The 24,199-nt window shown below is 33.4% G+C and overlaps 1 protein-coding gene and 1 pseudogene across 1 annotated transcript; both read right to left on the bottom strand.

Annotated features, from left to right (window-relative positions):
- Positions 1-5,115: 5,115 nt before the first annotated feature.
- On the bottom strand, positions 5,116-9,633 carry LOC112504293 (annotated as a pseudogene).
- Positions 9,634-13,112: 3,479 nt separating this feature from the next.
- Positions 13,113-17,278, bottom strand: LOC112504292 (TMV resistance protein N-like). The gene is made up of 7 exons (XM_025108229.1): positions 16,790-17,278; positions 15,374-16,466; positions 15,206-15,277; positions 14,807-15,031; positions 14,009-14,731; positions 13,318-13,900; positions 13,113-13,237 (listed from the first exon to the last, which is right to left on the bottom strand). Exons 1-7 carry the CDS (start codon positions 17,266-17,268, stop codon positions 13,113-13,115), a joined length of 3,300 nt encoding a protein of 1,099 aa, XP_024963997.1. The 5' UTR covers positions 17,269-17,278.
- Positions 17,279-24,199: the final 6,921 nt, after the last annotated feature.

The raw sequence follows: 24,199 nt of genomic DNA, 5'->3' as shown, positions 1-24,199 counted from the left end.
ATACACGTGTACATATAAATAACCTATTATCTATTATCTATATGATATACACGTGTACATATAAATAACCAATTATCTATTATCTATATGATATATATATATATATATATATATTATTTAGTTATTTATATGTTTATATAAATAACTAAAGATGTTTTCTAGTTTTGACACATGTGTGTATGTTATATATATTTACATATCATATAAATTATTTGTATATGTATATACATATCATGCAGATGAATGATTAGTAAAATGTTCTTCAATTTTTTTTTACGGTTTTCCCTGAACCTAACCCTTAATAGATAACCTATTGTCTTATAATATTCATGTTATTAAATGTTACAAGATCAATACGTTACCCATTAAGATAGCTATAAGATAAAAAGCTTAGAAACTTTATTATATCGATTTAAAATAAAATTCTTTAGAATATTAAATTAAATAAAAATCAAACTAAACTTTWTTAGCTTGAAATTAATTTACAAAATTATTATTGAATAGACGTAAGGGACGAAATGTTTTGCTGTCCTGCTAAATAATTAGGATTAAGATATTTTATGAACCAACTTATAATTATAGGTAGAAATAGGGGTGCTCATGGATTGAGTTAATCGGATTGAAGACATTTGAACAAACCAACCCAATGTTTGCGGTTTGAAAWTTTTTAACCCAACCCAACCCAAACGCATACGGGTTAGTCGAAAATTAAAGGAATTGGAATCTCCAATCCTTTGACCAAATTCCAAATATGATGTTTGGTTCACAGATTATAAGCGAAGGAATCCTTTCAATTCCTACAAATTCATTCGGTCATCGATTACACAATTTCACTTGATATACCAAGGATTTCAAATTCCTTTTCTACGAATTTCTTAGCTCTCATCCAAATTTCAGATATTAGTAATATAAGTGAACAATTTCAAATTTTGTCTGATGTTAATATATAATGTAATTTGGTTTAATGGTAATTTTAATTTTTAAAAAAAATGACAAAAAAATCATAAAAAGTCATTTGTTGATATTTAATTTCCGATTCCAAAGTTGAATTCCGTGAACCAAACAAAAAAAATTTCAATTCTGTTAATAATTCCATTCCAATTCCATGCAACCAAACGCAATCACAAGACATGGTCAAATTCCATCAGATTCATTTCATTCCCTCAAAGTCAAATTCATTTGATGAATTCCAATTCCACTGAATTCCATTCTACGAACCAAAYGCCCCCTTAGTGTTTTAWGGTTTTAAGATTTGATTTAGGGATTTTATCTACGTTGATTTATGTTTGCAATTTAGGTTTTGTTTGAGTTTGATTTATGTTTATGATTTTGAATTCGGACTAYAGTTTTTATTTGGTATGTTCTTCATCCTTCTTCATGAAGAAGAAGATTCAATATATTTTTGTGGTTATAATAAAAAATAAGAGAAAAAGTAAAAAGACCTAAATATCCTTGAGTTGATAAAGTCATCGTCAACAAAGTTAGAAAAAGGGAATCCAGTTATAAAAATTGACAACCACCGGAACAAATCCATAATTTTTCGAGTTTAAGAACGTTAGTCATAATTTTCATAAACTAGACCGACCAATCTGTAAGTCACTCTATCATTAAGGGCTTGTTTGTTTTTTTAAAAAAAGCTCTTAATACCTCTTAAGTCTGAATCGGTTAGACGTTTTTATTTTCAGATCGTTTGATTTTTTTGAAAATAAGAGCTGAAAAGCTCTTATTGTTCTCTGAATTTTTAAGTGGTAGTCTAAACTCTTAATGGGCTCTTATTCACACACCATATCGATCTCTCGTTCTCTCGCTTGATTTCCAGCTACCAAATTATACCGATCTATCCCACATCATACGATCTAGACACCATATTGATCTCTCGCTCGGTCTCAAGCTACCGATCTATCCAAAACGATCTCTACAAATCGATCTCTCCTATATATGAGTTATTTTTTGAGTATGATCAAACCAATGAGCAAAGGATGATGGAGACACAATTAATGCAATATGAATATTGGTTCTAGTCGTTATGAGACTTTTTTCGTGTTTATATTGATTCAAATTTCAGACTTCAGACGTAAAAACAAACAGTCTGTAAATGTCCAATCTTACTTTTAATTAAATGACAAAAAAAAACCCTGTACATTTTCATTGACCACAATTTAATTGGGAGAAACTTACCATTATTCCTCTATCATTTTTCCAATGTTATCATTTCTTCAAAGACCAATATTTGATCAAAGATTTGGATCATGTGAGACGAACCTGTTTTTGTGAGATCTGTGAGAATATTTTTTTACACTTAAAACTTCACAGTAAAAATGCTGTAAAGGTAACTTTCACAGTGTTTTTGCTCTGAAGGTTTGGATTTTTTTTTTACCTTCACAGTGTTTTTGCTGTGAAGTTTCAAGTATAAAAATATGATCTCACGGGTCTCACGAAAACAGACTGGTCTCACGTGAACCCAACCCTTTGGTCAAATATGTAATTATTTGACACTTAACTTTTTGTTATATATTTATTAGAAAATTCTATATTTCAACTCATATTTATTTAGAACTCCTAAAAAACATATAAAAAGATAATATGTAATTATAACTCATTGAATACTTTTCAAATAAATGCAATGAATAATTGGATTTTGTAATTGAAAACGAATATCTATTAATATTGCTAGAAGAAATTTATGAACTATGAGTTACTAATTGCAAAAATTAAGGTTCGTTTGGTACGTGAGACAAGATGGGATAGAGTATCACAAGATGTGATAGAACGTAACAAAAACTTTTTTTTGTATGCATGGTGCGATATTTAGACTAAAACATGGCAAGACTTAGGGGCCATTTACCAGATACTTACCTGGTAAATGTTTACCAATAAAATTTAACATTATTATTTACTTACCGAGTAAGATTTTAGTCCACCAAAACGAAATCGCATGCAACAATTTAATCGGTTAGTGCTTACCATGGTAAGAGTCGTCGCCCTCACTTACCGAGTAAGACTCTTGGTCTTTGTCTTACTCTTACCGGGTAAGATTCTTGGTCCTTACCATATTCATCCCGTGAGATAATGTGACTTGGTAAGCGCTTACCTGAGTAAGCGTTTGGTAAACGGCTCTTTAGTTGGACAAAAATGTTTTATGTTTGTCCCTATCAAATTAGATGGAACAAAAATTAAGGAGACGAGACAAGCTTGATAAAAAGTTACCCATGTTAAATTAAGATCCTAAAATTTCCACAATTGTTTCACCTAGCTATCTCACTCTTGCATGTTCAGTCATGTTCTGTCCAGTCTACATATCAAACACACTTAGTTGATCTTGACAAGAAGATAACAAAAGATAAACAAAAAAAAATCAAGGATTATAGCAAACATTCACCCTCCTTTATTCTCTTGATTTGAGATATGATTATAGTTTTCTCGGAAATTCTCAGATTGTTTGTCAAGAAATAGAAATCAATGCATATGTGCTGATCAGGTGTTCTGTTGAACAATTTAATGTTTTGAGCGGAATAAACTTTGAATTCTTAGTATTTCCATACGTTGAYACATGCTTGATCCCCATTCATCAACAAGATCTAGATCAAYGGTTCTAGTAAACTTACATAMTATAAAACAAAGAGGCTTYCYCGACGGATTTTTCAGCAGTAATTACAAACGAATTTGTGGCGGATCACCGACAGAATCACTGACGAATTAGCGATGGATTTTTCCTCAGTGGTTGAAAATCCGCTGGTAATGATCACTGGTCACACTTTAAATTCTCCAGGRATGAGATCTGCCTGTGGTCGATTTTTCCGACARATTTTTTTATGGGTGAAGCCTCTTTGTTATGTAGATATACATGTACATAGGGTATTTGAGAATTCTGCTAATCTAGAAATTCACACTATAACTAACTAATGAAAGGTCATCATTATAAAAAAACAATGGCTGGAAAGAGATTAATTAGGTGATTAATTAACTAAACATTTGCTAAGTTCGGCTACTATCTAGCACCAAATTGATTAATCTTTAATGGGACGTAAGAATGACCTACGTTACTTTAAAAAGTATTTTCATAATAATTAGCTAAACAATAAGCAGATGAATAGACAAAGCATCCCCGAAAAATTGATGTCGGGCATATAGATTAATTAGCAACCTCCACGAAGGTCGCATGTGATAGATTTTAATTGATTTTCAGATCCTTGGAATGTCTGAACAATAAAACTTTCCATTCTTCTCCAATACTTGAGGATTGAAATCCCTTGCTTCAATTGGCAGACAGTGATCACCTCCATGATCATGATGCAAAATCAATGTAGGGAAATATTGAAGTCCAGCTTTTACAACATATCGATTCTACAATTCTTTTGCTTTCCATAATGAATTTGTGAGTTGAGGAGGAACTTAATCTCCTACAAACGAATGAATCTATTCTTCCATTCATTTACCTTCAATGCTACTATACATCACTAAATGCAAATGCATGTACTCCGAGATATCTTTGTCTCTATGAGTATGCTTGAAGTGAAGTCCATAAATTTGTCTATAGAAGACGATATAAACATTGCAATCTTGTATCTTTCCGTGTGATTGTCTTTTCATGGAAACAAGAAGCAAGGTTAGCAAAATCTAAATATCACACTGACTAAATCGAATCAACAAGTTGCCAGTGCTAAACCAGATTATGATGGCCGAATTAACATTCTCAATTTGAGCTCATGGCCAAGCACTGTGTCATAGGGATAGGGATTAGAGAAGTATAAAACTAAACCAAATGAATCTAATATATCTTACTTGAAAGCAGGGTCGAGGAGATTTTGAGAAATATGTAAATCGTAATTGAATCATTGGTAGATTAATTGGTAACCCCCTTTTGTGAAGGTGGAGAGCAATGACAATTGTTATTATCAAACAAAATTACAAAGCTCCTATTTATACATTATGGTTGGATCCACAAATTAATGCAACGTAATTTTAATATATATATACACACACATACATGCCCTTCAAATCTTATTCTCTTACCAATTCATGAAAAAAAAAATATATTATAGAGCATAATTACTATCTCAGAACCATCGACGATGCATCTAAAACTTTTTTGACTTTGTAAATGATGAGTCTGACCACTTTGAAGATAGTAGGTCTGGCAAGTCTYTACGACGTGATGGTTGWGGCAACTCTCTACGTGATGGGTATGACAAMTCTRTAAGTGATKGGTCTGACAATTCCATAAATGATGGGTCTAACRRATAAGGTCGACCAGTCTTTCTCCATCCTCGTACCTCTGTAACAATGTGTGATATGAGGAAATTTCTCTATTTGTGGCTTAATTTCAATTGAAAACACTTATAATTAGGTTGACAAGAATAACATACCTGTATCATCAATGTTATTACCAACTAGGATACTGAKCCAGCCTCGAGTCAATCTACCAACCTCCATTAACATGAAAAGATCACGCCGACAAAGATAGAACGCTCCCGTTGTTAGTTGAAATGCAGATAAATCCCATTGCGTGTTATTTTCCAAGGTTTMATCATCATTCACGTAGACAAGGCTTGCACCAACCTCTTGTACCTCCAATACTCCACTCATCACAATGATAGACACATTAACTTTATCTCYGATGACTAAYTTGCTTCCAATTGGCCAAAAGCTTAACCATATACCAACTTTTCCTACCCCAGGGTCGCCAAAGAGATGGGGATTATACATATAATCAACATMATTGGTTGTACTGATTTTAGCAAACCATGTCCATTCCCTACCTGATATTGTATATTTGAAACATACATTCAATCCTATGAGCCTCATACTCTCGGGACATGAAGGCACCTCAAAGGACAAAGATGGTGATTCTGATATGTACGTAGGCATTATGTTTGGATCCCTTATGTCTGGCAGAGATGTGCTCATTATACCGAATTCATACAACATCTGTGCCACAAACAATATATAAAGTTTATGAATCACTCATATAAAATTAGTGGCATGTCAATGTGCTTGTGTGTGCTTATGCATCTGATTTAGAAAAGAACAATGAACCTGGATCCTCTTGCTTCGGCCAGTGGTGATCAACTTATCATCACCAACCAAGGACACCACATGATTTTGATATTCTTTTAGCCACGTCATGTGTCCCAAATCAGTTACATCCATTTTGGCTACTKGAACCAATTTAATAAACCCTTCAATTTCAGACAATTTGATACAACCTTGATAGCCAAACTCTTGTAACGTGAACTGATGCGATTCGAAAGTTATTTTTTCTAGCGAATAACAAAAATACACATACAATTCTRCAAGTGCACTTGGGAGGCATACAAGCCATTTAAGTCTACGGCACAAAGTCAAGTCAAGGACCCTAAGATTTTCAAGATGATTGTAACAAGGCAAGCTTTCAAACCAACCTCCACCTAAATCCACGTACTGCAGTTTCGGTTGAACATTGAAACTCAGAGGAAAATTCTCACTACACTCAAGGTTGCAGCCCCTGAGGGATAGCCATGCTAATGAGTGTGGCAAAGACAARGATGATTGTTGTGTACTTCCTCCATGAGAAGTTGAAGCTTCTAACCTTCTATGGGATGCAGCTATATGGGGGAGGCTTTTACACCCTATCATATTCAATAGAGCAAGATTCATAAGGCCTCCAATGCTTTCACAAAAATGAACCAATTCATAACAATGACAAAGAATCAAAGTCTCAAGATTAGGGAGTCGATAGATATTGCGGATTTCGGAGAGAGACTGCGAGCCTTGAAGATTTAGAGTCTTGAGTGATTGAAGAACCTGTTGCAAAAGTGACAAGACTTATTTGGCAAAGACTATAAATGCACATAATTAAAGATCATAAAATACGGAGAATCCAAAAGGAGAAGCGATAAAAAAGGGATGTCAATTTCCTACAATAGGCGATTCAAATACTTCCAAGTTGCTATGTCTCATGTCTATAGCCACCAAGTTTCCTTGGAATAAGCCGAAGGGYACGGCTGTTAAATGAAATCCACGCCAGCATAACCATCTTAAATCTTCTGAGAGAGCCACGTAGGATCCGGTGAGATGCGCTTCATTTAGCCGGAGCAATTTTAGGTTATCCATTTTTGTGAGTGAATCTGTCTTCAGCTCTGATGACTGCAAATTTAGCATGGAAGAAAGTGAGTAATCTTACTGATTATCTATAAATAAATGCACAAAGATGGATAGGAAGGATATTGRTGAGGCATTCTTTTATTATTGTGCTTATGGAGAAGTGAAAATTGACAGATAATAAGAAAACAAGAACAAATCACACGAGCCAAATATATCATACTGGAGTTGGGGTCTATGGTTGGATGTTTGGGGGGGGGGGGGGTTCTGACAGCTAGGAGGAGTGGATGCTTCAGTAAAGACTTTGACTTGTGCAAAGTGCACGAAAAAAGAGAAAGCTTGCTCGAAATGAAAATAATTGGGGAAAAGGAATTAACAACAATAAAAAAAAGGAACTTGAAAACAAGAGAGGTAGATAGGCTAAATTTTGAAAAAAACAATTACAAGTAAGCAACAATACAAGAAAACATAAACATGTAAGAGGAACTACACATCTCTAGCATAACCTAGAATGATCTGGAAGCCTAATTACCGGCTCACAAACGCTACCCCTATCCTTTATCTCTATAGATCCCTTCCCCCCTTCTATAGTAGCTACAAATCCTCACCCCTAGTTTGCTACCATAGCCATGCATCTCCAGAAACTCCTATAAGAACCCTAACTCCTACCAAAACTCCAAATGATGGGTAATAGTCTAGAAATTAGACTAAATTTATAAATAAATAAAAAAATTATCCTCTTTTACTTGTTTGGTTTTGGATTTCTATATATGTAAGGCATTTGCACGTATGTGTATATATGTCTTCCCATGATGTTATCCTTAACTATTAAGAACTACAGAATCACGATATCCATGTACAATATACTTGCATCATCACAACAAATTAAGTTGCTAATAGACACATAAATATTAAGCACTAGAAATTTTCCTTCAAGTGCTTGAGATCACTTAAAAGTAATCTTTGTAATTGTATGAACATGAGGCATTAGTTTATGTTGTGTCACCGTAATTCCTTTCTCCACTTACCTTGCTTCCATGCCAATCATTCCACAAAAGTTGCATGTCAAGTGCGAGTCCTTCCATTGTTTCTGAACCCTAAATAGAAAAAGAGGAATCCATAGAATCTTAGATGAAATTGGTAGGTGCGAAAGGGAAAATAAGTTTATACATCAATATTAGAAACATCCTACCTCTCCTTTGCGCATTATTTTATAAGACTCACTACTAAGCCAAACTCTACTACGTTTTGCAGGGATGTTTGATTATGCTTCTCCCCATCTCTTGAATCAGTTGATGCATCATCACTTTGTTGTTTGGTGACACAGATAGAAGACATCTATCAGTTAGGATTTTGATCCCTGATAATGCACAATAATCATGCTCCAATATCTTTTCCACATAATCCTTGTCTTCACCAACAAAGAAACAAGCAATATGCAGAAACAACTCTTTGTTAATTTTATTTGGCAATGAGTCGTAGCTCCTTTTGAGCACACACTGAATTCCAAAATTCATATTTCTTTTCAATACATCAAGTGTACTTCTCCAAAATTCGATGCTAATATCCTGTTTTAGAGAGGAACCCAACACTTCAAGAGCTAGTGGATTTCCTTCACAATACTCTAGCACCTCTTTTGCAAGCTCCTCGTAACCTTCCATGGGAATCTCCAAYTCGAAGGCATGAAGACTTAAAAGCTTTAAYGATTCATCATCATSCAATAATTGCATATTGTASTCTTGGCAACTCCAAGATCTAAACTTAAACCAATTATGTGTATTCATTTTCCTGGTTGTTATTATAATTTTGCTTCTTTCATTTATCTTCGCGGTTCCAAGAATAAGATCCAACTGGCTTGGTTCATCAATGTCATAAAAAACAATAAGTGTCTTTTTCATTTCTAAGACACGATAAATCATATACCTACGCATTGCTTTTCCCTTCCTCCCTCCTAAAAAATCTTCAGAAATTTTTTTGAATAGCTCAAGCATATTATCCTGTTTTTGACATGTACCACTAGCACCCGTGCCTTTGACAAAACAGGTGATTTCAAAATGTTGCGAATTTGAATAGACAATGTAATTGGCCAACGCTGTCTTGCCACTTCCTCCCATGCCACAAATTGTTAAAACTTTGAGATCAATTTTCTCTAACCAGGAATTAATATCTTATCTCGAGTATTCATCCCTATTAGATTGTGAGGAAGATTAACTATTTTGCGAGCAACTTTATAATAAATGTCATCAACGATTTTCTTTAAAAAATCTACTCCAGACCTGTAAATAAACAAGGTAAGTACTGTTGGAACTTATGGGTTTTATCTACAATTTTGTGTATTGTATGTATCCCACATAGGTGGGTGAGAGAAGTGAAAGTGTGTTAATAAGTACTATTCCACTCAAATGTTTGAAAGTCTTTAGGAGGCTTTTGAAGGGAATTGGTGGATGATTAATTTGGTTTATATTATATTTATAATTATAATATAATATATTAATTAATCAAAGACTTAGCACTTAATTAGTACTTTGCATCCTTAGAAAATAATTTCGTCATTAATTTTTTACAGAATTAATTCTGTTAATGGTAGTTAATGACAGCTATTTTTGGAGGGAAAAAGTAATCATTGCGTTGATTACTTTTTGGCAGTTGACTTTCCAAAAGATGTGTTGATTCATGAAGAGTCATGTTGGTTCGTTTTAACTGCTATATAAGGGTGCATATGGTTGTCTGAATATATAACAAAATTTGATACACTTTTAATACATACGAAATGAAAACGTTTGATGTTCATGTGAACTTTGTGTACGGTGCATAAAGTTCTGTTATTTGAGGTTGAATCCTGAAAAGAAATTAGTCTCGAATCACTGCGTAAATAGTGGGAGCTAATATTCTTTAAAGATAGTGATTATCACGTCCTTAATTCAGCTTATATTATTAGAGAAAAGCTGTCATATTCTAACAAGTAAGCAAGTTCACTGGATGGCAAGCAAGGCTTGTTTCATAGGTTCTAATGAAAATAATGTTTGAATAATTAAATGTTCCAAGTATGATCAGAGAATTGAAGATAACGTTAGAATAATTAATTAAATGCTGTAAACGTGAAGTACAATCTATTTATTTTATCTCAAAGAAACATTCCAATAAATTAAAAAAAAAATCATCAATAATCTTTTTTAAATATAAGTATTTTTTTGTAAATGTAATTATCTTTCTTGGTATACACTACCAAACAGCGCAACATTTCCGGCGGCTATATCCGTCGGAAATCAGCTAGAAATCTTTCTTTTAGCGACGGATTTGCGAGAGAAATTTCCCTTGCTGATATTCTGCATTTTTGTAGTGTTATATCTTCTATATAAACTATATATATTTTGTTTGCATGGACACTTATCTATATCTATACAATAGTATAAAGCATTTGACAAAAACTCTTAAAAACCACTTTTTATGCATAAACTACTGTTTATTAATGCATGTTACTTATAATTGAAGATTACAAGTAGATTGTGCGTAAGTACAACTTATTAAAGTTCCATATCTAAATTCGTGTAACTAACTGCAGATAAACATAATCAAATACAGGATAAACATCTCATTTTAAATATAAAAATTCTAAAATATAATTAGGATAATCATTGAATTCTAACATAATACTTAATTATTATCTTTATAAAATTTGTAATATTAAACCAAAAATAAATTATTTCATTATTAAACTTAAATTACATTATAATAAAAAAATAAATGAAAGAAATTACATAAAAAATGAGAACTTTTAAATAGTTGATTTGACATTAACATTGATATTTTTTTTAAATTTATATTTTATTCATAAATAAAATCATTATTGATTTCTTAAAAACACATAAAATCGTATTATAACATCGACAGAGACACATAATAAAATAGAACATTAAAATCGATATGTGTCTCGCTGCATTTCGCGAGTACTCTTTTAATATAAACTATTTTGTTTGCATGGATACTTATCTAAATTTTATATTATAAAACATTTGACAAAAACCCTTAAAAACCATTTTTATGCATAAAGTACTGTTTATTGATGCATATTACTTAAAATTCAAGATCACAAGTAAATTATGCATGAATACAACTTAATAAAGCTTCATTTTTGAATTTATGTAACTAATTATAGATAAACATAATGAAATACAGGATATACATCTCATTTTGAATATAAAAAATTTAAATTATAATTAGAATAATCATTAGTTGTAACAAAATACTTAATTATTATCTTTATAAAAATTATGTTATTAGACGATAAATAAATTACTTCGTTATTAAATTATAAATAAAATATTAAATTAAAGAAATTACACAAAAAACCAGAACTTTAAATAGTAAATTTAATACTAATATCGATATATTTTTTTTTGATATATTTAAATTTATATTTTATTCAAAAATAAAAACATTATTGTTTTCTCAAAACCACTAAAAATTGTATTATATCAACATAAATAAATAATAAAAAAACATTAAAATTAAGATACATCTCGCTATATTATTAAGGCATGACCCAAATTTTGGTCTACTTCTTGAATTTGGAAGTTAAGGAAATGTATAAATGGATTTAAAAAAATAAATTAGGTAATTAAAATTCATTTTCATTCTACTAGATCTATAACACAATCAAACATTCGATTTACCATATCATTTCTCATGTCGATTTCCATACAAATGTGCCCTAATAGTTGAAATTTTTAAAAAAGTTCATTTCTAGATTTTAGAGACGTGCACCTTGTTAAGGAAAAGAAGGGGTTATCCTGAATAACCAAAAAAATTCTATTCCAACATACATATATAAACCCATGTTTACTTACACTACTAGAAACCTAAGTATTAGCGACGGATTTTGGTGACGGAAAATCTCTCGTAAATCAGGGAGGGATTTGCGAGGGAACAAAAAAAAAATCCATTCTATCGTTAATCCCTCGCTGATCAGCGACAAATTAAAGAGGGAATGGATTTTTGAACTTTTCTTGCTAATGCGTCGTTGATCAGCGAGGGATTAGCGATGGAGTTAATTTGGTCGTTCCCTCACAAATCTCTCACTGACTAGCGATGAATTAGCGAGGAAATGGATTTTTGGTCATTTCGTCGCTGATCAATGAGGGATTTGCGAAGGAACGACCAAAATCCATTCTCATTTTTATGTGTTATATGTGTATACAACATATAGGCTGTGTGAACCCACGTATATTCTCTTTATCTATAATTTTTCCGTCACTGATAGTATTCAGTTTTGTAGTTAATTAATTACTTAGCTTTTTACCAATTATCCATAGGTTGTATGAACCCACATATATTCTCTTTACTAATGATTCATATATGAATCATTTATTCATACGTTATCAACATTTTTACCTTTCTTATTTAAACCTAGCTGATCTATTTTATGTATGAAATTATAATGTAGATACAATATTGCTGAATGCTGGACATATTCGTATAGTTTTACAAGATCTATTGATTGGAATGCTTGGTGTATCAGCTCTTTAATGGCTTTATTGTAAGTGCATCTTGCTAGCCTCAGTGGTTTCGTAATAAATCTGCTGTTTCTAAAATAATAAAAAAAATAACCCCTTCTGTAACAATTGTCTCATCGTCTTCCCCGGAGAAATTAATGACATCATCAATTCTGAGAAAAGAAAATAGTACTTTTCATCAATTAAAAAGTATTTTCATGACGACTAAATAATAAATAGAAATTGAAATAGAAAGGATATTAAATCAGTGGCAGATTGGTAGCGCGTTGAGTTTGTGAAGATGGAGAGCAGTGAGAATTGTATTATCAAACTAAATGCAAATTCTCCTATTTACATGCAACATCATACTTAACCCCACAAATGCAACAAAATTTTAATATATATATATATATATATATATATATACACACACACACATATACAGGCCCTCACATCAATCTTGTTCTTGTAACCAATTCATGCAAAAAATTTAAAAAAATACAGAGCATAATTATCGTCTCAGAACCTTCGACAATGCATCTACCACTTCTTCCTCTCTGTATATAATGAGTCTGGCACCTCTGTAAGTGATGGACCTGACCAATCTATTCGTGATGGGTTAAATGGCAGTTTAGGTCGACCTGTCTTTCTCCATCCTCGTACCTCTGTAGCAATATGTGATACGAGATTTGGAGATTAAATTCCATTGCGAACGCTGATAATTAGCTTGACAAGAATAACATACCTCTATCATCAATCGTATCACCGACTAAAATACTGAGCCAACCTGGTGCCAATCTGCCAACCTCCATTAAATTGAAAAAATCACGCCGACAAAGATAGTATGCTCCTGTCATCAGTTTAAATGCAGACAAATCCCGTCCAAGAGTTTCTATCCGTGGCATGTTAATTTCCATGGTTTCATCAGCATCCGCATACACAAGGCTTGCACCACACTCATGTACCTTCCATATATCACACATCACAATGACAGACACATTAACTTCATCTCCCACTAATAATTGGCTTCCTATTGGCCAATAACTTAACCATATGCCAGCTTCTCCATTTCCAGGATCGCCAAAGACTTTGGGATTGTACATCAAATCAACACCATTGTTGGTATGGATTTTAGCAAACCATGCACAGTCTGGACCTGATAATATTGTAAACTTGAAAGTTAGATTTAATCCTTTGAGCCTCTTACCCATGGGAGATGAAGGCACCTCAAAGGACATTGATGTTGATTCTGATATATACTCAGGTATTATGTTTGGATCCTTTATGTCTGGCAGGKRYGTGCTCAAGATACCGAATTCATACAACATCTGTGCCACAAACAATAGGGTTCAGTCACACATATATAATTAGTTCAGGTAGCATGTCGATGTGCTTGTGTGTGCTTATGCATGTGATTCAGAAAAAAAATAAACAACCTGGATCCTTTGTCTTCTGTTTTCGATGAACTGATCATCACCAACCAGGAACACCTCATGATGTTGATATTYYTTTAGCCACTTYAAGTGTCCCAAATCAGTTTCATCAAGTCTGGCTACCGGCACCAATTTAAAGAAGTCTTCCACTTCACTCAACTGAGCACAATTTTCATAGCCAAACTCATGCAGTGTGAACCGATGTGATTCAAAAGTTATTTTCTTTAGTGAGTGACAATCATATACATACAATTCTGCAAGTGCACTTGGAAGACAGAGAAGCCATTTAAGTCTACGGCTTAAAGTCAAGATAAGGATCCTAAGATGTTTAAGATGATTGTAGCTGGGCAAGCTTTCAAACCAACCTCTGCCTAAATCCAGGTACTGCAATTTTGATTGAATGCTGAACCTCGGAGAAAAATGTTCAGTAACATCAAGGGTGCAGTCTCTAAGGGATAACCACACTAAAGAATGTGGCAAAGAAAAGGAAGTTTGTTGTCGACTCCCTCCACCAGACGTTGAAGCTCGTTTCCCAAAGAGCTTTCGACACTCTGACATGTCCAATAGAGCAAGATTCATTAGGTCTCCAATGGTTTCACAAACATCAACCAGTTCATAACATTGACAAAGAATCAAAGTCTCAATATTAGGGAGTCGGTAGATATTGCGGATTGCGGAAAGATAAACGGAGGATTGAAGATTTAGAGTCTTGAGTAATTGAAGAACCTGTTGCAAGAGTAACAAGAATTATTTTGCACACACTATAAATCTGCATAAAAAAGAGAATGTCAAATTTCGTACAATTGGCAGTTCAAATACTTTCAACTTGCTATCTCGCATATCTATAGCCACCAAGCTTTTGAAGAATAAGCCGGAGGGTATGGCTCTTAGATTGAACTTATGCCAGCATAGCCATCTTAAATCTTCTGAAAAATCCTCGTAGGATCCAGTGAGATGCACATCATTTAGGTGGAGCAATTTTAGGTTATCCATTTTCGTAAGTGAATCTGTCTTAAGATCTAAAGACTGCAAATTTAACATGGAAGAGAGCAAGTAAGCGTACATCAGATCTAGAATTTAAGAAACTACTTCTTGTATTAAGGCACTCTAAAGAATGGATTGGGACCGAAAGATAACATAGAGAGTATTGAGCATAAAAAGAGTATAATCTAAAATAAGAGAGAGAATTAGAATTTTGACCGTCAAAAATTGCGGATTATCATTCAGCAAAACTTGCATATCAAGTGCTAGACCTTCCATTGTTTTGGAACCCTAAACAGGAATTAGAGGAATTGATAGAATCTTAGATGAAATAGGAGGGTGGGAAAGGAAATATAAGCTTAAACAGCAACACAAGAAACATCTTACCTCTCCTTTGCGTAAGATCTTGTAAGATTCAATACTATGCCAAACTCTACTACGCTCTACAGGGCGTTTTGATTCTTCCCTGATTATGCTTTTCCCCATCTCTTGAATCAATTGATGCATCATCAGTTTGTTGTTTGGTGACACCGAAAGAAGACATCTATTGGTTAGGACTTTGATCCCAGATGATGTACAATAATCAAGCTCCAATATTTTTTCTACATAATCCTTGTCTTGGCCAACAAAGAAACAAGCAATATGCAAAAACAACTCTTTGTTATTTTTATCTGGCAATGAGTCATAGCTCCTTATGAGTACATGTTGGATTCCAGAATTCATATCTCTTTTCAATAAGTCCAATGTATTTCTCCAAAATAGGATGCTAATATCCTCTGATAAAGAGGAACCCAACACTTCAAGAGCCAGTGGATTTCCTTCACAATACTGTAGCACCTCTTTTGTAAGTTCCTCATAACCGTCCATCGGAATTTTGAATCCAAAGGCATGAAGACTTAGGAGCTCTAGTGCTTCATCATCATCTAGTAATGTCATCTTATACTCATGACAACGCCAAGTTCGAGTCCTAAACCAATTATGTGTATTATTGTTCCTGGTTGTTATTATAATTTTGCTTTTTCCATTAATTTCCTGGAAATTGATAAATTTTTCAAGTGGTCTTGGTTCATCAATGTCATCAAAAACAATAAGTGCCTTTTTCCTTTTTAAAACTCTATCTGTGTAATATCGCCCGTACGACACTTGGGGTTTCCCCTCTCCTACAATATCTTTGGCAAATTGTTGGATCAACACATCAATATTACTTTGTTTTTGATGTATACTACCCATGTCTTTTAAAAAGCTAATGATTTCAAAATGTTGCCGATTTGAAGAGACAATGTACTCAGCCAACGTGGTCTTGCCACTTCCTCCCATGCCACAAATTATTAGAACTTTGCTGTCGGATTGCTTTAACCAGGAATTAATATCTTTATCTCGAGCATTCATCCCTGTTAGATTGCGTGGAAGATYAACTATTTTGTGACCAAYTTTATAGTAAACGTTATCAATGATTTCCTTCAAAAACTCTGTTTCTGACCTGTAACAAAACAAGGTAAGTGATCTAGTTCAGTTGATGGCATTCAAGTCTTGTTTCACACAAGTTTTAATGAAAATAATGCTAAAATAATCAGGTGCTCCAAATGTGAATTACAGTGTACCAGTATATGTTTAAATTTGGCGGGAATACTAGCATTCTGAAACCTTAAGAAATTTGAATGATATTCAAGATCTGAGGAACCCAGGCCTCTTCATAGAAGAAATGATCAAGGAATACTCAGGAGACAAATTTACAGGACCTTCGTATATCCTTTCACAAAGAAACAATCCGATTAAATTATAAGCTGGGACAAAAATGCATACCCTGAAAGAACCAAGCCTGACAATTCGGCAACCTTCGTAAGGGCTTCTCTCCATCGTTTCACGTTATCATCCGTCCACTTTGAAGAGGTTTTGATTTGTATCTTGAAAGTATTATCTTGCTTTCTAACATGAGAGGGATCAACATGATAAAATACCGGTAGAACGAAATGATCGAACTCCCTCCTTCGTTCAAGGATCAACCAAAGCTCATCGAGGCACCATGTTGAAGTTGCATAATTCTTAGACAATACAACTATCGAGCCCTTGGATGCTGTGATTGCTGTCTCGATTTCCGGTTTGAGGTCTTCACCTCTACTGATTTCATCATTATCCCTAAAAGTGGAAATTCCTGCTCGGATTAACGCGGCATAGAGATGATCRGYAAAAGAATGACGAGTATCTTCGCCTCTGAAGCTTAGAAAGATGTCATAGTTAGCCGAAGGTGAAGCAATGCTAGAAGAGGAAGAACTGGAAGCCATTGGAATGAATGTCTGAAGAGTGGAATATGAAARATTCACAAGTCTTGAATGGTCTGCTAAAACKTACTCTCAAAAGAAATGAAGCRCGTCATCATTGTAAATGTTTAAATTTATAGAATTGGATTCCCACAACACCGAAAGCAAAAAATAACAAAACAAACATTCAAATGGTAAAATAGTAAAAACAAAACTTGAAATTTCTTGACTCTCCCTTGTATTTAATCTAACAGAATAGGGGTCGTTTATTAAACACTTACCTGGTAAACGTTTACCGATAAATTTAACACTATAATTTACTTTCCGGATAAGATTTTAATCCACCAAAACGGTATCGTATGCAACAATTTATCTGATAAGTGCTTATCATGATAAGAGTCGTCGCCCTAACTTACCGGGTAAGACTCTTGTCCTTGTCTCGCTCTTACCAATGCTTGCGGTTTGAAAAAATTTAACCCAACCCAACCCAAACGCGTACGGGTTAGTCGGGTTGATACTTTGGTACCTTAAAATATTCTTCTAACCTTAAATATGATATTTCTCTACTCATAATTTCTTTTTCATCATCAACCATTTGATACAACTTATCCATATTTCTTACGTATATCACATTCAATTAATTTTCTCAATTTACGTATATATGTTTACAGTTACTGAACATATATACGAATGAGTTATATAAAGATAAATGTGTATATTAATAGCGTACGTGATAATGTAATTGTCTAGTCTATATATTAATAGAAATTCGTATCGGGTTCATCAGGTTGGGTTGGGTTCAAATAATAGTAACCCAATATCAACCCAATACCTACGGTTTGAAAATTTTACAACTCAATTAGACATCAAGTTATTTCGGATTAAGTTATTTTGCGTTGGGTTAATCGGGTTTTTATGCATTCCTAGGTAGAAGGTCTATGAAATATATAGAAAACAAAAAGATACAAAATCATGAACCTTGGAGATGCTGAAATGTTACCAACCAACAGCCCATTAGCCATCCAGGCTGTAAAAGCAAAGACGAAGACAATCGCTTTTACTTTTTACATTATATTTCTAGTCCTTATGGTTTGGGGAAACTCTGGTATTGTCCCTACAATTTAACATTATACCATTTTCCTCTACTTTTTAGTTTGCTTTAGATTTGGTCATCACTTCTAACGACCACCAACCAGCTCCGTTAAATACGTACCACGTGCATAAGTTTATAAGTTTACAATACATATAAACAAATAGTGTTGTGTTCCGGATTTATTTAGGATACGATTTAGGGCCTGTTTGGATCATGGGAATTTGGTGGAATTGAAAGGAATTAGAATCTCTAATCCTTTGACCAAATTCCAAATATGATGTTTGGTTCACAGATAATAAGCAAAGGAATCCTTTTAATTCCTACAAATTCATTCGGTCACCGATTTCACAATTCCACTTGATATACCAAGGATTTCAAATTCCTTTCTTACAAATTCCTTAGCCCTCATCTAAATTTCAGATATTAGTAATATAAGTGAACAATTTCAAATTTTATCTGATGTTAATAATGTAATTTGGTTTAATGGTAATTTTAATTTTAAAAAAAATGACAAAAAAAATCATAAAAGGTCATTTATTGATATTTAATTTCCGATTCCAAAATTGAATTCCATGAATCAAACAAAAAAAATTCCAATTTTGTTAAGAATTCCATTCCAATTCCATGCAACCAAACGCAATTACAAAGCATGATCAAATTTCATCAGATTCCCTCAAAGTCAAATTCATTTGATGAATTCCAATTCCATTGAATTTCATTCTACGAACCAAACGCCCCCTTAGTGTTTTAAGGTTTTAAGATTTGATTTAGGGATTTTATCTACGTTGATTTATGTTTTTTTTTTAATTTAGGTTTTGTTTGAGTTTGATTTATGTTTATGATTTTGAATTCGGACTACAGTTTTTATTTGGTATGTTCTTCATCCTTCTTCATGAAGAAGAAGATTCAATATATTTTTTTGGTAATAATAAAAAATAAGAGAAAAAGTAAAAAGACCTAAATATCCTTGAGTTGATAAAGTCATCATCAACAAAGTTAGAAAAAGGGAATCCAGTTATAAAAATTGACAACCACCAGAACAAATCCATAATTTTTCGAGTTTAAGAACCTTATTCATAATTTTCATAAACTAGACGGACCAATATGTAAGTCACTCTATCATTAAATGTCCAATCTTACTTTTAATTAAATGACAAAAAAAACCCTTTACATTTTCATGTGGTGTAGGACTGTGGGTCATGTAGGTGGTGTGAAGTGACCACAATTTAATTGGGAGAAACTTACCATTATTCCTCTTTATCATTTTTCCAATGTTATCGTTTCTTCAAACACCAATATTTGATAAAGATTATGATCATGTGAGACTAACCTATTATCGTTTCTTCAAACACCAATATTTGATAAAGATTTCGATCATGTGAGACTAACCTATTTTTGTGAGATCTGTGAGACAACTTTTTTACAATTGAAACTTCACAGTAAAATGCTGTAAAGGTAACCTTCACAGTGTTTTTGTTGTGAAAGTTTGGATTTTTTTTACCTTCATAGTGTTTTTGCTGTAAGGTTTCAAGTGTAAAAGTATGGTCTTACGGGTCTCACGAAAACAAACTGGTCTCACGTGAACCCAACCCTTTGGTCAAATATGTAATTATTTGACACTTAACTTTTTGTTATATATTTATTAGAAAATTCTATATTTCAACTCATATTTATTTAGAACTCCTAAAAAAACATATAAAAAGATGTAAATTGAATACTTTTCAAATAAATGCAATGAATAATTGGATTTTCTAATTGAAAACGAATATCTATTAATATTGCTAGAAGAATTTTATGAACTCTGAGTTACTAATAGCAAAGATTATAAGGTTAGTTTGGTAAGTGGGACAAGATGGGATAGAGCATCACAAGATGTGATAGAACGTAACAAAAAAATTGTTTTTGTATGTATGGTGCGATATTTAGACTAAAACATGGCAAGACTTGGTTGGACAGAAATGTTTTATTTTTGTCCTTATCAAATTAGATGAAACAAAAATTAAAGAGATGAGACAAGTTTTATTAAAAGTTATCCATGTTAAATTAAAATTGTTTCACCTAGCTATCTCACTCTTGCATGTTCAGTCATGTTCCGTCCGGTCTATGTACCAAAAACACTTGGGGGCCGTTTACCAAAGACTTTCCCGCAAAGTGTTTACCCGTAAAATTCAATACTATTACTTACTTACTGGGTAAGATTTACTTCACAAAAACGAACACCGTATGCAATAATCTACCCGATAAGCTCTTACCGCGGTAAGAGTCGTCGTCTTCATTTACCGGGTAAGACTCTTATTCCTTGTCTCGTTCTTACCGGATAAGATTTTTGGTTTTTGTCATATTCATCCGGTAAGGTAATGTGATTTGGTAAGCGCTTACCCGGATAAGCGTTTGGTAAACTGCCCCTCCCCTTACTTAATCTTGACAAGAAGATAACAAAAGATTGACAAAAAAATTAAAAGATTATAGCAAACATTAACGCTTCATAAAGATGATGGGTAAAGGAATCACGAGTATCTAAGCCTCTAAAACTTAGAAATACATCATAGTTGCTAGGAGAAGTTATGATAGAAGAAGAAGAAGTGGAAGCCATTGAAGTTTGATAAAGAGAGTCTAGGAAGATGGAATATGTTTAAGATGAAAATATGAACAGGGTCTAAATTCTTCAGGTTGAAAAGTCTTGGTCTCCTGGTATCAATCATAGCCATAGTTGTTGTCATTATTAACAAGTTTTCAATTTTCCAAGTGGTTTACCCCACCACTAGCTATACAAATGTGAAGTAGAGGAAATAATTGTTAATTTCTTGCTGTTGGTTTATGTTTATATCTTCATATAATATTTGTAGATTGGATATTTATATTAACATAATCACAAAGATCACATTATTATTGTCCAATGTTGAACAATTAATTAGAGATGTGTAAAGTTTATAAAGACGTCTTTGACGGAGAAAAACCCTTGATTGACATAGGAAGAAGTACGTAGAACACTACAAAACAAAGGACCATCACCAACGGATAAAATATCGTTGGTAATCGGTTGCTAAAGTCGGAACCGCCGGTTAAGGCCGTTGGAAAGCACTGTGGGAAAAAGCATCACCGAAGGATATCACCTACGGCTACTATTTCCGACGGATTTACCGACGGATTAATGAATGGCTACATTTCCGAAAGAATTTCCCACAAATTACCAATAGTCAATGTTTCCAACAGATTACCAACGGCCACTTTTACCAACGGCTTTTACCAAGGATTACCGGCGACCTATGTTTCTAGCGAATTACCGACTGTCACTTTTAACAACGGATTACCGAAGGAAATTAAAATAAATAAATTAGAATTTCTGCCAGTAATCCATCAAATTTTTATTTTTTAAAATGATTTAAAAGACCCAATTTCCTGTACAATACACCTACCTGGATTTTCAAAATAAATTGCAAAATTGAAACAAAATTGTTTTGCAATAAAATCGTAAATTATGTTACAAAAGTAATATCTAAGTTCAAATAGTTCTAACAACATATCCTAATATTGGGAAGGAGGGGGAGGGTTTGTAACCCAGTATTGTGCCATGAATGCCTCAAATTGCTTCGTCAACTCCTTCTACCGACGTATCTCCACTGCTTGTTGAGCTATCTAATATGCTTGCTCCTTCTATGTGCGTTCTACTTCTTCCCTCTTTCTTTGTTCTTCCTCCGGTTGCTGCTCATAGGCCGCCAGCTTATCTTTCAATGCATCTACCTGAAATTATTCAACAATTGACAAACATAAAACAATATCAGGTGATAATGATTAAAAACAATATATGTTACAATTATATGAAACATACCTCCTCATTGCAGCACTAGACGAGGTCCTGCAGCAACTGGCGCCAGTCATAGCAACCCAGGGATCCTGACTGGTCCCGAATACGTAAATGCAACCCTTGCGCCACCTCCGACACTACGCTTCCACAACTCTAGGTCGTCGGGAAGAATAGTGCTTGAATCTGACCCGGCGTATTTCTCCTCTCTAAGCTGCGAAAACGACACCTATAGTTTACGGGAACAAAATTGTGTTAAGTTACTTGTGGACAGTTCAACAACATAATGGCTGTAATTCGAACATATCCATTACCTGTTTTAACTAATATAATGCAACTATAACAATTACATCTATAGTCTGCCCAATAACAACAGGCGAAGTAATTACTAGTCATATATCCTATATAAACTAACTGATCCTTAAAACGAAATAAATTTGGTACAAAAATTGAACTTACCGCCGCATCAGCCGCCCTCCTATAAATGTATATCGGAGGATCCATCGGTGGACCAGTGGCACCCGGAACAGGCTTCCTGTTGCTGCAGTGTGTTCTGTGAAAAAGCTCATTAGTAGTGGGCTCATGATTTCGTGCTTCTTTTTATAATAAATAATTTCAGTTGTTAGTAGACAACAAATTCATAAATTTTATACATTAATATACTAGATGAAAAAAATATCATATGTGCCCGATCTTGAACCATACTAATAAATGAAAAAATATCATTAGTGTGCCTAGAGGACATTTCCCTCGTACTCGGTAGCACGATTGGTCTTATTGGCTACAGACTGATGCTTAAATGTATTGATACTCCACAACTGTTAACATATAAATCAATGTAAAAACTATCACAACCCGTTACAAAAATAAAAATCATACATACCCTATCGATCTTATCAATCCAATGTACCTCTAGGATCTGGTCTGTGTGGTGTCTCTTAAGTGGCGTGAAGTCCCGGCCATTGAACTGTACATGATCGATGTCGAATGCCCGTTTCTCGGACCATTTCTAGCAATCCCTCAACATGTGTGCATACCTATTATTCATGGTATGACAGAAGGCATTGAAAACGTCCGACTCTATTTCAGGATCCCAACTAAGTTGACCCTATATATTCATTGTCTGTATTAAGTAAAAAAAATGAACCTAATAGTTTTTGTCGAATAAAATACAAACCCGAAAACACTCGAAGATGCGACTGAAGTGCTCTTGAGGGATGTCTCTAAAGTGAGCCCACATACAGTTGAACATGGATTCGAAGATCAAGGTGACTGCCAGAACTGTACCCAACTCTTCAAACTTTCACAGTTGCAAAATATACGACACAAAAGACATTATTATTAGTTTATTATGTACTAGCTCAAAACCTTGTACCAAATCTAACTACTTACCTACCGTCAGACACGTGAATAACCGGCCGCTGGCTCGGATGCCTAGGCATCTCTGGCAAAGTATTGTGGCCTCGAGTCCTTGACTTTGATCCAGAGGTTGGGACCACATCCCATAAGAGTTTTTTTGCAAAAATAGGGTAGTTTTGAAAAGGGTTTGTAGAAATAGGGTAGTTTTAGTTTTATTGGTAGAAATAGGGTTGTTTGTGTGGGACCCACTAATTTTAAAAAATCTGATTTTGTAAATTTACAATTTTTACCCTCCAACTTACATTTTCATTTTTATTTATATCCTTTATTTTGTAAAATTTTATATTTAATCCTTATTATATATTATGTATTAATTTATTTAATTAAAATATATATATTAAAATTTACGTATTATTTTTAAAAAAGTTATATAATTAAATAGATCTCATCCATACATTCAAATTGATACTAATATATAATATATTACAATGTTTCAAAATTACGATACGAATTAAACATTAACTAGAACATGAATATATTACAATGTTACGAAATTACAAGATCAAGTACATAAAACATTACAATAAGAACTAAACATTAAATTACACTACCAATTAAACATTAAATTACAACATCAATTATAAAAATTACATTGTTCACATCTCATTGAATCTTGGTTGAGAATTTGGACAATTTCTCCT

Source organism: Cynara cardunculus, unplaced genomic scaffold, assembly GCF_001531365.2.
Source record: "Cynara cardunculus var. scolymus isolate 2C unplaced genomic scaffold, CcrdV1 Un_Scaffold_5140, whole genome shotgun sequence".
Taxonomy (NCBI): Eukaryota; Viridiplantae; Streptophyta; class Magnoliopsida; order Asterales; family Asteraceae; genus Cynara; species Cynara cardunculus.
This window is presented reverse-complemented; position numbering and strand designations above follow the sequence as displayed.